This window comes from Chiloscyllium plagiosum, chromosome 41 (assembly GCF_004010195.1).
Source record: "Chiloscyllium plagiosum isolate BGI_BamShark_2017 chromosome 41, ASM401019v2, whole genome shotgun sequence".
In the NCBI taxonomy this organism is placed as follows: Eukaryota; Metazoa; Chordata; class Chondrichthyes; order Orectolobiformes; family Hemiscylliidae; genus Chiloscyllium; species Chiloscyllium plagiosum.
The window spans coordinates 11,919,162-11,933,113 of NC_057750.1; the positions used below are offsets into that span (position 1 = coordinate 11,919,162).

The 13,952-nt window shown below is 41.1% G+C and overlaps 1 protein-coding gene across 1 annotated transcript in view; it reads left to right on the forward strand.

Annotated features, from left to right (window-relative positions):
• Positions 1 to 13,952, forward strand: part of LOC122542868 (heterogeneous nuclear ribonucleoprotein U-like protein 1) — an 81,198-nt gene that overhangs the window by 56,481 nt on the left and 10,765 nt on the right. Inside the window, exons 7-10 of the mRNA XM_043680971.1 lie at positions 250 to 362; positions 1,083 to 1,346; positions 5,485 to 5,607; positions 11,709 to 11,837. Of these exons, the coding sequence (XP_043536906.1) occupies positions 250 to 362; positions 1,083 to 1,346; positions 5,485 to 5,607; positions 11,709 to 11,837 (629 nt within the window). The remainder of the gene's footprint in view (positions 1 to 249; positions 363 to 1,082; positions 1,347 to 5,484; positions 5,608 to 11,708; positions 11,838 to 13,952) is intronic.

Sequence of the window (13,952 nt, forward strand, 5' to 3'; positions counted from 1 at the left end):
TAGATAAATTCCTGATGAAGGGCTTATACCCAATTCTCCTGCTCTGCGGATGCTGCCTGACCTGCAACTTTCCCAGCAACACGTTCTCAACTCTGATCTCCAGCATTTACAGTCCTCACTTTCTCCTAGATAAACTCCTTGATAAAGATACTTGATTTGGAGAATTATACACAATACACATGCAGCCAAGTGAGATTTCACTGTATAATGAAATACCCTGACAGTTGACAAATGAACTGTCTGATTTAGGTGAGGAAGAATTCTCATACGGGTATGGAGGAACTGCAAAGAAGTCAACAAGCTGCAAGTTTCAGGACTACGGGGAGCGATTTTCTGAAAATGATGTGATGGGATGTCTAATTGTAAGTATTACAAATTTACTTTGAATTATGTTAGTTCTTTACACTAGAATAAATGCCATTTTTGAGTTTTATACATCTTAATGTAACAGTTTCAAGCATTTTATTTGGCATTGGGAATTTGTATTGAAGGATTTTCTTGAATGTTGATGTTTGAACTGGTCAGGTTTTTGATTGGAATTGTTTTGTTGGAGCTTTGATCTGATGCATGATTTAGATTTAGTTTTCAGACTGGTAGAACAGGTAGAATGGGACTTGAATTGGCTTTGACAATCATACTTGGTATCTCCTGTAGAACTGTACTGTGAAAAGAAATGAACATGAAATGTGATGTGCAAACAACAAATTCTATATTAATGTTTTAACTGCAGTCTTTGATTTATTGTCCTGCAGAGAGGTTGTGGTTGCTGTTGTTGTAACCATTGGTTATCCACATGAAACAGAAGTCTATACTTGCTACAGCTTAAAAGTAATTTGTCAGTGGGGATACTGACTGGATTTCTAAATGCTGAAGTCTCTTGGGTTTAGGTTAGGTGATCAGGAATGAAACTGGGAATCATACCAACATATAGAGTCACTTGTTGTTTGGTTACAAACTTGCTGGAAACGGTACAGAGGATTGATGGTTAGATGGAAGATTTGTGCTACCACTCATGTTTGAACAACTTGGCCAAATATTTCATTACTGAACCTTTCATTTTTTTCCTTCTCCATCGTATCTAGAATTTTGAAGCTGGGGAGGATGTGGAGATGTCCTTTACAAAGAATGGAAGGTGGCTTGGTGTGGCATTCAGAGTCAAGAAAATGGCTCTCGGTGGGCGACCCTTGTTTCCACATGTGTTGACAAAGAACTGTGCGATTGAGTTCAACTTTGGACAGAAGGAACCATGGTGCAGACTTCCTGATGGCTTCATGTACATTCAACATGTACCTCTGGATGAGCGTATGCCAGGCACTTTAGGACCAAAAACCAAGTCAGAGTGTGAGGTAGGTTTGCAAATTTTGGTTGGAGTAATTATTGAGATTCTAAGATCAGGGCTGTCTATCTCAGAAAAATCTTATCCGTGTACCACATCACTGTTAGTTTTTAGATGAATTCTCCACATGGTTTACTATTAATTTTCCCCGTGGCCTCTGAATTTATTTGATTTCAATTAAATAATTCAATTCAAAATATTTTGAAAATGTAGAATTTTCCAAAGCTTAGTTTTGGAATGGAGATCTTTTCTTGAGCCTGTCAAAGATCATAATTCTGCAGTGGCCAATCTTGCAAAGGATCCAGACGGAGGTTGATGAGATTTAGAAATTTGATGTGCTGGTCACAAGTCATCTATTCCCTTAGTCCTGTTATGAAAAACACAAAGGGAGAAGTTGGGGACCCCTGTGACAAAGTGCCTTGTTCTTTGTAATTCCACTCCCTCAATCAATGCCCATTGCTTACATTGGTGCTTCCCAAACCTTTTCCTCTCTGTGACCCCATTTTGAGGCTTGGAAATTCTCACGATGCCCCTCCCCACATCAACTGAAGTAGCAGGGCCATGAGAGTAGGGGCCTGTTAGAATGGGAGCACAGCCTTTGTAACTTAGTCGGAGCTCATGACAGCCATTTACTGCCTCAGAGTCCAAAGCCAGCTTGTGACCCCAGTTGGGATTCTGACTCCCATTTCAGGAAGCTCTGGCTTTTACAGCACATGCTTGGAATAAAACAATCCATTGTTTATCAACATTACATGTGAAAGTAGTCTGATTTATTAAACAGGTGAACATAATATATTTTCTTGAAATTTCTGGCATATTAATGGATGCGTGGGCTTAGTGCAATGGTTAGGATAAAGGTAGAGCAGGAAGGAATTGGCGACAATCGCTGATTTGAAGAATAATGAATAACCCTGTGTGAGCTTTCCAAATGAGACCCTAGGTCGCAACCATACTGTTTCAAACTCATTCGGACCTCCCTATTACGGAATGGTTGGGGAGTGGTATGGCTACATTGGCTGAAGTTGGCCATTGTTCAGACAGAAGGAGGTAAAATGTATAAGAGGAACTGCTAACTAGTGGAGTTTGTAATACTGGAACAGGTTGTCGGAGATTACTAACTTAAACACAGAATGATAATTTTGACTGAGTCACTGAGGGTTGAAGCCACTTTAGGTGGGATGGGTATGAGAGGCGTGTACAGAATAGGATATAGCACATGGATTAGTGTAACCATGTGCTGATTGTTAGGAAAGGTAGAGGATAGTTTTTTTTTAAGAGGAGGTGACAAGGCCAGGGATTGGAGTTTCATTGATAGATGGGCCAGAATATGGATGGAGGTTGTTTTTTAATTCATAGATTGGATTCCAGTGTCATTGGAATTGCTAGCATTTAATGCAAGCCCCAGTTGTCCTGCACAAGTTAATGGTAAGCTACCAACACAGTGTGGCATCAAAGAGCTGTAACAAAATCAGAGTCCATGAGAATCAAGGGGAAAATTCGAGACTGATTGGAGTCATACCTGGCCCAAAGGAAAATGGTTGAGGTTGTTGGAGGGTCTGTAATCTCAAGGCAAGATGTCTCTTCAGCAATTCCTGAGGATAGTGTCTTTGGCCCAGCCATCTTCAGGGGCTTCATCAATAACCTTCACTACATTATAAGGTCAAAAGTGAGGATTTTTGCTGATGATTTCACAATGTCCAACATCATTTCTAACTACTTGGATGCCAAAGCAGTCAATGTCTAAGTCAGCAACACCTAGACAATATCCACACTTGGGCTGAGAAGTGGCAAGTAACTTTTTTGTGCCATACAAATGCCAAGCAATGACCATCTCCAATGAGAGGTAATCTAATTGTCATCCTCCACTATCAACATCCTCAGAGTTACCATTGACCTGAAACTGAACTGGATTAGCCAAGTAAATAAAGTGGCCACAAGAGCAGGTCAGAGGTTAGCAATCCTGCAGCAAGTAACTCACCTCTTTGATTTTTCAAAGCCTGCCCAAAGTTACAAGGCACAAGTCACAAGTCTAATGAAATACTCTCCAGTTAACTAGATAAGTGCAACATCAACAACTTTCAAGAAGCTTGATACTAAGCATAAACATTCAGTCCCTCCACTACCAAAACTCAGTAGCAGCAGTGTGTACCTACATTATGGGTCTTCCTGTGCCACATGGACTGAAGCAGCTCAAGAAGGCAGTACACCACCCTGCTCTCAAGTGTCACCAGAGTTGATAACAAATGTTGGCCCAGCCTGCAATGCCTACTTCTCAGTGAGAAATACAAAAATGTCTTTAGCGTGTAAATGAACCTGTGGTACTGTTTGGAAGGGAATTCCAGGATTCTTGACCCAAAGATGGTGAAAAAATTACAGTCTAGTTGCAAGACAGGAAGGTGTGTTACTTGGAGGGGCACTTGCAGATGGTAGTGTTCTTGTGCATCTCATGCACTTGTCCTTCTAGTTGGTAGATATTATAGGTTTGGAAGGTGCTGTTGAAGAAGCCTTGATATAATGCATGGTGAAAATGATCTTGAGATATGTGAGCAGCCATGGTACATAATCCTGTAGAGAGCAGTGAAGGACTAGCTATTTTATCAATATTAAATGGAGATTTGCCTTTGGGAGGTCTGTAATTTGTCTTGTGAAGGGAGTGAATGTTGAAGGTGGTGGATGGTCACTGAAAACAGTTCAGGGGTTGTTGAAAACTGGAGACACAGTTTAGTTGGAAAGAAACTGGGGCACACTCCATATCTGGAATGCTGACTTCAATCTGTTCTGCATGGAAATAAGTCAAGTTAACTATGTAGTCAAGTCCTTGGGAGCTGAGAAGTTGGGAAGGTCACTGGCTCTGTGTTATGAGAAGCGTCTGTGTTGCAAGTTCAGAGGAAGACTTCGGAGCAATGATATTCAGTGCAGCTGAGAGTGAGGGGTTGAAAAGCCCTTAAGAGTATCTGCTTCATACAACTGATCCATATTAGAGCTCAGCGAAAACTCAGGGGCATATCTGACTCTTTCATCTTAGCTCTCGGTGAAGAACTGGAGTTATGCTTTTGAATGATTTCTAGAATGTAGTTTGAGTTGATGGGAGTGTAGACCTAAGAAGGAAGGGCATTGACTAGGACAGGAGCAATTGGTGAGGCTGCCCTTGATGGAGCAGCCTCTTGAGAAGGCGTTTTAAGGCCAATTAAGCTAAAGTGAAGTAATGTAACATCTTGTAGAGTTTAATATTATCTGATGACCCATTATGTAATCAATGTCAGGGGGAGTTTCTGAGAAATCCATCGAGTATGACCTGTATTTGCAATTTGATATGCATAGGGGTGTCTGACCATAATATGTTACCTCATATTAATTCTGGATGCTAGAAATACATTATAGGTATATCATAGATTTTATTAATGTTCCCAACTTACGAAGTGCATTGTTTGTACAGCACTGTGGAATCATGTGGTTTTATTCCCTTAGTCTCTCCTCTGGATCTCACCTTTTGTCTATTTTAGAACTAAAAGTTTCTGATCCCTAAATAAATCATAGCATATCTCATCTAGGATCATAACCGGATACTGAGATGTGTGAGCAGTTATGGAATAAAGCCCTGCAGAGGGCAGTGAAGAGCCAGCTGTGTTTTCAAATCGGAGGGAGATTTGCCTTTGGGAGGTCTGTAACGTGCCAGATTGACTGTGACTTGAACAGACAGATTTGGGACAGCATCGCTTAGTTTCTACTTCAAAATAAGATTCTCAAAGAGGTCAATTCAGAGCAGCCAGCATTAGAACTTTGTGCAATTCTGGCCTACAGTACGACCCTGGATATTCATCATTCCACAGTTGGTGACCTTATTTTTAGCTCTAGAACTCCCACCCTAACCTGTGCAGATTTCTTTGAGACCTTTTTAATGCCAATCTTTTGGTGAAACTTTTGATCATCTATTCTGCTTTCTCCTTTGATGTCATTTTGTTTAATAACAGCTCTGGAGTATTGTGAGATGTTTTACTAAGTGTAAGATGCTAAAAAGTTGTTGCAAGCTGACTGATTTTATTAAAGAGGAATGTACTACATACATACTGTCATTGGGAGGAAGGGAGACTGGAGAAAATGATAGCACTGTTCTTTAAAGAATTTTGGTCATGAGATGTTTTCTTTAGATCCTGATGATGGTTGGCCTGCCTGCAGCTGGGAAGACAACATGGGCTATTACACATGCAGCTCGCCATCCTTGGAAGAAATACAACATCCTTGGAACAAATGCCATCATGGATAAGATGAAGGTAGGTTCAGTGCATGCTGAGCATTTGGTTTCTTGTATTTGTGCCTGAACCTATAAGTAGCTTGAAGATGCTGATCTGATTCCCTATTTAACATGTCCTCAGTTTTAATGTGCCCAGTAATAGTGTAAGAATGGGATCAGTATGTGACAAGTCTGCCATCGAAAAATGAACATAGAGTGAAAACTGGTGATGGGGCCAGGTTTCGTTGACCTAAGAATATTTTTATAGGCTGATGACATTTTGTTTTTACTGTTGTGACAATACCGTACCTTTTAAGAGAGGTGTTCTACCCTGTTTCCCTTGCAGAGGAGTGTCGTCACAGTTGTGCCAAAATGTCTCCTTCCCGACAGGAAGTCTGTAAACAGCTTAAGTTCTCCCTGGGTGTTTTTTAAAAGTAAGACAAAAGAATCTTGAGTAGGGAGGTTCAGGCTCTTACAGACTCAGAAGATTTTAGTTTTGCTTTCAGTTAGTTGGTGGTTTTTGCTGGCTGCTGGAGCTGAAAGCTTAAATTTTCTGCTGTTCGAGTGAAGTCTTAGATAGAGACCCTTCCTCTTAAAAGTTAAAAGGGGTAAATTATGTTGTCCCTCTCCAGTCCAATAGAAAGAAACATGACAATGATAACTGTGATGCAGATTTGTGGATTCTGGGTAATCCAAGATGAAGGGCAGGAAGACATTGTGGCTGAAAGAGCTGCTCCTTTTTGAGGTATTTTCAGTGTTGGAGCGGATTTCCTCAAATTCTAGGAGCGGTAATTAGAGTTTTGTAAGCTGTTGCATTATTTTGGAACTTTGAGGGAAAGAAATCAAAACAACAGCACTTAAAAAGGAGGAAGGGAGGCAAAGGCAGTGACCATGTGGGAAGTGAAACAAGTAAACCTGGACAGCTGTCTGACTTAACAGTGAATCTGCACAGCCAACTGCCTCTGCTGTTTGGTTTCAAGTATCTCTGGGCATCAGAATTCATCTAATGAAAATAAACAAACAGTAAAATTCACATCTGACCTTGGAGAAGCCTTTGTGGGAGAGCTCACAGCAGGAAAGCAACTAAGTGGTTAGTCTTAAAGTGTAACCTTACTCTTTTTTCTTGGAAATCTACAGTAGTGAGTAGAATGGGGTTTCTTTTTGATAATGTTTTTATTGAGATCTGTCTACTGATTAAACTGTAAAAATATAAACATAGATACTAAGTTAGCCTGGAACAGTGGTTTTAGAGCAGTAAGACTGCTGTTTTCTGGGTCTGTAGATTGTTAAGGTGGAAAGATGACCACTGGAACGCACTGACAGCCTTGTTTCTGGTACTGAGACTGGCTCTAATATAACTAGAGGTATGTTAGGTTCCAAGTGATCGATTGTGATAGCAGTCTTTCTAGTCAGAGGCGCAGATAGACGTCTCTGCGGTTGACAGCGAGACGTCAGAATAGTGTGTTGCTCCCCTGCTTCCAGGATCAAGGATATTTTGGAGAGGGTGCAGTACATTCTCAAAGGGGAGAGGGACCAGCAGGAGGTCATTGAACACATTGGAATTAACAGCATAGGAAGAGAAATGGGACGAGATTCTGAGGAGAGAACACAGGAAGTTCAACAGGAATTTAAAAAGGAGGTCCTCGAGGTTCGTAATATCAGGATTGTTCCTGGTGCCGTGAGCTACTGAGAGTAGGAATAGAAGGATAGAGCAGATGATGCGTGGCTGAGGAGCTGGTGCAGGGGAGAAGGATTCACATTTTTGGATCATTGGAATCTCTTCTGGGGTAGAAGTTACGTGTATAAGAAAGACAGGTTGCACCTGAATTGGAGGGGGGCTAACTGGTTGGGAGATTGCTAGAGCTGTAGAGGAGGATTTAAGCTAGTAAGGTGCAGGGGTGGGGGAGACCCTGGGCGACTGAGGAAAGAGATCAGACTGAGTCTGGTGCAGTTGGGAAAAGGAGAAAGTGAGGACTGCAGATGCTGGAGATCAGAGCTGAAAAATGTGTTGCTGGAAAAGCATAGCAGGTCAGGCAGCATCCAAGGAGCAGGAGAATCGACGTTTCGGGCATGCAGGCGCATGAAGAAGGGCTCATGCCCGAAACGTCAATTCTCCTGCTCCTTGGATGCTGCCTGACCTGCTGCGCTTTTCCAGCAACACATTTTCAACAGTTGGGAAAAGGAGCAAGTCAAACAGTCAGGGCAGGCAGGAACAAAACTGAGAACAAGTTAGGACTGATAAGTTAACCCACATTTATTTCAATGCAAGAGGTCTAACAGGTAAGGCAGGTGAACTCTGGGCATGGTTGGGAACTTGGGATTGGGATATCATAGCAATTATAGAAACTTGGCTCAGGGATGGACAGGACTGACAGCTTAGTGTTCCAGGATGCAAATAGTACAGGAAGGATAGAAAGCAGGGCAAGAAAGGAGGAGGGGGAGTGGTGTATTTGATAAGGGATAACATTACGGCTGTGTTTAGGGAGGATTTTCCTGGGAATGCACTCGGGGAAATTATTTGGGTAGAACTGAGAAAAAAAGGAATGATCACCTTATTGGGATTGCACTATAGACCTACAAATAATCAGTGGGAATTTGGGAAACAAATTTGTAAGAAGATCTCAATTATCTGTCAGAATGATAGGGTGGTTATGATAGTGGATTTTAACTTTCCAGACATAGATTGGGACTGCTGTAATGTTGAGGGCTTGGATGGAGAGGAATTTGTTAAGTGTGTTTCTGATTTAGTATGTGGATGTACCTACTACAGAAGGAACAAAACTTTACCTACTGTTGGGAAATAAGGCAGGGCAGGTGTCTGAGGTGTCACTGGGGGAACACTTCGGAGCCAGTGATCATAATTCTATTAGTTTTAAAATAGTGTTGGAAAAAGATAGACAGGCTCTAAAAGTTAAATTTCTAAATTGAAGGAAAGCCAATTTTGATGGTATTAGGCAAGAACTTTCAAAAGTTGATTGGGGGTGGATGTGCACAGTTAAAGTGACAGCTGGAAAATGGGAAGCCTTAAAAAAAAAGAGTTAATGAGTGTCTAGAGACAGTATGTTCCTGTTAGGGTGAAGGGCAGGCTGGTTGGTGTAGGGAATGCTGGATGACTAGAGAAATTGATGTTTTGATCAAGAAAAAGAAGGAAGCATATGTCCGGTACAGACAGCAGAAATGGAATGAACTCCCAGAGTATAAAGGCAGTAGGAGTATGCTTAAGAGGGAAATCAGGAGGGCAAAAAGGCAACGTGAGATAGCTTTGGTGAATAGGGTGGAAGAGAATCCAAAAGGATTCTACCAATACATTAAGGACAAAAGAGTAACTAGGGAGAGAATAGGGCCCCTCAAAGATTAGCAAGGCAGCCTATGTGTGGAATTGCAGGAGATGGGGGAGATATAAAATAAGTATTTTGCATTAGTGTTTACTGTGGAGAAGGATATGCAAGATAGAGAACATGAGAAAATAAAAGCAACATCTTGAAAAAAGTTCATATTACAGAGGAGGTGGTGCTGGATGTCTTAAAATGCATAAAGATGGATATATCTCCGGGACCTAATCAGGTGCACCCCTGAACTCTGTGGAAAGCGATTTCTGGGCCCCTTGCTGAGATATTTGTACCATCGATAGCCACAGGTGAGGTTCCAGAAGACTGGAGCTAACATGGTGCCAGTATTTGAGAAAGGTGGTAAGGAAAATCCAGGGAACTATGAGCCATTTGAGCCTGATATTGGAGGTGGGGGAGTTTTTGGAGGGATTCTTGTATTTGGAAAGGCAAGGACTGATTAGGGATTGTCAACATTGCTTTGTGCATGGGAAATCATGTCTCACTAACTTGATCGAGTTTTTCGAAGAAGATTGACGAGGGCAGAAGAGTGGACATGATCTATACGACCACAGTAAGGCGTTTGACAAGGTTCCTCATGGTAGACTTGTCAGCAAGGTTAGATCACATGGAATACAGAGACAACTAGCCATTTAAATATAGAACTGGCTTAGAGGTGGAAGACAGAGGGTGGTGGTGGAGGGTTGCTTTCCAGACTGGAGGCCTGTGACCAGTGGAGTGTCACAAGGATCGGTGCTGGGTCCACTGCTTTTCATCATTTATGTAAATGATTTGGATGTGAGCATAGGAGGTATAGCTAGTAGGTTTGCAGATGACACCAAAATTGGAGGTTTAGTGGACAGTGAAGAAGATTACCTCAGAGTACAATGGGATCTTGATCAGATGGGCCAATGGGCCGAGGAGTGGCAGATGGAGTTTAATTTCGATAAATGTGAGGTGCTGCATTTTGGAAAAGCAAATTAGGGCAGGAGTTATGCACTTGATGGTATGGTCCTGGGGAGTGTTACTGAACAAAGAGACCTTAAAGTGCAGGTTCATAGATCCTTGAAAGTGGAGTCACAGGTCGACAGGGTAGTGAAGAAGATGTTTGGTATGCATGCCTTTATTGGTCAATGCTTTGAATATAGGAGTTGGGAGATCATGTAGTGGCTGTAATAGGACCTTGGTTAGGCCACTTTTGGAATACTATGTGCAATTCTGGTTTCTCTGCTCTATGAATGTTGTTGTTAAACTTGAAAGGGTTCAGAAAAGATTTACAAGGATGTTGCCAGGGTTAGAGGGTTTGAGCTATATGGAGAGGCTGAGTAGGCTGGGGCTGTTTTCTGTGGAATGTTGGAGGCTGAGGAGTTACCTTTTAGAGGTTTATAAATCATGAAGGTCATGGATAGGGTGAATGGGGTTGGGAAATCCAAAACTAGAGGGCATTGGTTTAAGATGAGAAGAGAAGATATAAAAGGGACCTTAGGGGCAACTTTTTTTCATGCAGAGGGTGGTGCGTGTGTGGAATGAACGGCCAGAGGAAGTGATGGAGGCTGGTGCAATTACAGCATTTAAAAGGCACCTGGACAGGTATATGAATAGGAAGGGTTTAGAGCGATATGGGCTAAATTCAGACAAATGGATTTGTTTGGATAAATTTATTTTGGATATCTGGTTGGCATAGATGAGTTGGAACACAGATCTGTTTCCATGCTGTACATCTCTATGAATGTAGCAATCTAATTGCATTTGCCAACTGGGTGTTTATGGGATGCTGCCCATATTGGAACAGTTGATGATTCATAACTAAATAATGCATTATTTCATACAATCCCTACAATTTGGAAACAGGCCATTTGGCCCAACAAGTCCATACCGACCTTCCAAAGAGTATCCCACCTAGGCTCATTCCCCTACTACTCTACATTTATCCTGACTAATGCACCTAACCCACACGTCCCTGAACACTGGACAATTTAGCGTAACCAATTCAGCTGCACATCTTTGGACTATGGGAGGAAACTGGAGCACCCGGAGGAAACCCACACAGACACTGGGAGAATGTGCAAACTCCACACAGACAGTCGCCCAAGGCTGGAATCGAACCTGGGTCCATGATGCTGTGTAGCAGCAGTGCTAACCACTGAGCCATCATGCCACCCTTTTTGTTAAGTATTTCAATAGAATTAAGTGTGTTTTGATTCAAGCTTAGTGGTGGAGCAATTGCATCAAATCTGAAACACAGTTCCTTACACTAGCCTTTTAAAACATGTAAAACTAAGGGTCTGTGACACTGTGATATGTTTGTGCTTGCAACCCAGTTTTGGAAGGTTTGAAAATATCTGTAATTCTATCAAACACTTCTTTCAGTCAGCCATTGCTAGACAAATGTCAAAAGTCAGCTGAAGTGATAGTTTTGATTCTATCACCATTCTGTTATAAAATTATGCACATGCGCAAATGTCCTTTATAATCTTTGGTGGGGCGGTAGAACTTGTCTTAGTTAAGCACTATTGTTTAAAATTTAGGAAGCCACCAAATACAAAATGTAGTGTTTCTAAGCCTAAAATGTATATGAAATAGTTACCATCTTCCAAAGCAAGATTATAAAGGGAGGCAAGTACAAGAGCAGTTAGTGAGTTTCCAAAAGAGAATTGAACACTAGCTAATTGGCTCTGTAGTTCTTAAATTGGTTTGATACAAATTGGGTGGATATCAATCATTCCAAGCTACATGGCACACATTAGGAGCCAGTGCTCACTCAGCCCTAAAGAGTCCAGTCCTTTTAGCAGTTGGCATTTCTGCATTTTCACAGGTGATGGGCCTTCGCCGTCAACGCAATTATGCAGGCCGTTGGGATGTCCTAATCCAGCAGGCTACTCAGTGCTTGAATCGCCTCATCCAAATTGCTGCTCGCAAGAAACGTAACTACATACTTGACCAGGTACTGTTGTGTTTCCATGCTTTGTTACTACATTAGATAAGCTAGTTTAATTTCATTTGTTTATGACAGCAAATTAATGATACATTTATTTAGCAAGTTAGAGGTTTGTAATATTGTTTAAAAATTGTAAATAAAGTTGAACTTTGTTTCGTTGCTTGGGATCAACTGAAAATAGCCATCTCACATAAAGAACAAAAATACAAGATGAAATGTAATGATGTTGCTGCTTAAAAGTAAAACACCAATGGTGAGTAAGTGACTGATCTCCATTGTTAATAAGTTTTAAAAAATGCTTTAAAAAGTAAATATAGTAATTGGAACTTTGTTTTGTTAAATAGTTGATGTTCAGGTAAGTTATGACTAACTATTATTGACTTTCCAGGGCCTCCAGGATGGGCAAGGTAAGTACAGGTCTCAAGGGCAATCTTTGGCTCAGGATAACTGTAAGTACCACTGGTAAGTAGTTATATGTTGTCTCGTCTGGGGCAGATGGTCTAATGAAGAACTGGTAAGTATCAGTGAGTGTAGTTAGGGTCAAGGTAGGAAAACCTTTGCACTTCCTTGATGGCATTTGTAGAATTGATTGAATTCCTCAGAAGTGCAAATCCTACTTTTGATTTCAGATGCTCAGCTACACGAGAACCTGATAGCCAGCCATCCACTATAGGAACCCAGTAATCACTCCATATACTTCATCAGTTTATTTGAACTTTAAAGTTCTGTTAAATTTGAATCAGATTGGCTTTTCCAATGTTTCTGAAAATATTTAATTGGACCCTTGGCTGAAATGTTCCCCATTCCAGTGGCCCACATATTTAACATTTATGAATTTGGTAGCTCTACTTAATGTGCACTGAAGATAGGCATGTCTAATTTAACATTCCTACAAGTACACTTAAAGATCTGTACTTCTGTTAAATTTCACAGCCATGTTTGGTGTGCATGTTGTAGTTGATTTATGCTGCAAAGGCTTTGGGTCTTGTGTTGCTCCATAATTCCTGTATTCAAAGTCTGGAAGTGTCCATACTTTTAAATACAGAGCAAGGATTTTATCCTGGCAGAACATCGCAACCTAGGAAGCTTTTAGTTTTGAAAATAAGAATGGAGATTAAGTGTAATTACACAATGTTTTTGCAAGGTTGCAGTGTTCTATAGAGAACATGTTGCATAACAAAGAATTAATGTTTAGTACACGATACAGTTTTCTACTGAATAGATTACAGCTGTACTGTATCGCCAATTTGCATGTTTGTACATGTAAAATGTGATATTGCCAGCTGCCTTGTGAAAAGAGATTGTTGTTAGTTTTAAAAAGAGTGAATTGCTTGACATGAGAACTTTGAGAGCCAGGAGGAGGGTCATGTCAGGGGTCACAGGGCAGAGCTGTGACAGTGGGGCAGAGGATCCGTGAGGGTGGAGGGTTGGTTTGGAAAGCTGGCAATCTCTGCAGTGGCCATTGCTGCCTGGGAAATTGCAACCCCCATTTTGGATTCCATCCTCCACTTTGGCAAGTTCTGCTCCAGATGTTTCACAAAGTGCATGTAAGAGGAAGTGTAGCAGCCTTGTGGGAAGTTGATCAATAAAATTTTGCAGCGTGAAAAGATGCTCTTTGGTCCATCTGTGTCTGCACTCATCATCAAGTATCTCTAGTCAACTCTAGTCCCCTTTTCAAGTACTTGACCTGTAGCCATTAATACAATGGCATTTCAAGTATTCATCAAAATACTTAAATGTGATATTCCCTACCTCTACTCCCTGCTTTCAGATGTGGAAGTTTTAATTTAAATTTAAATCTGCCCCATCGTTATTGATCCCTCTACTAAGGAAGTTGGAAGATGTGGACAAAACTGAGGGTTAGAGTTGATGGCTCTTGCTTGATTTGTATAATAAAGTGACGGTGATGTACCCCAGAATTGTTTCTACACTGTTTGGATTAGTTATAGGGCAGAGTGTAATATTATTTGCTGATGATTCAAATCTGAAAGGTTTATTACTGGTACTGTAAAAAGATTTAAGGTCAGTCCGGGTGGAATGATGAGCAGTGGAAGAAGACTGTCATCCTTCCAAAATCAAAGGATGCAATTAAATAGGGAATGGAGGTATACAGTAAATGGG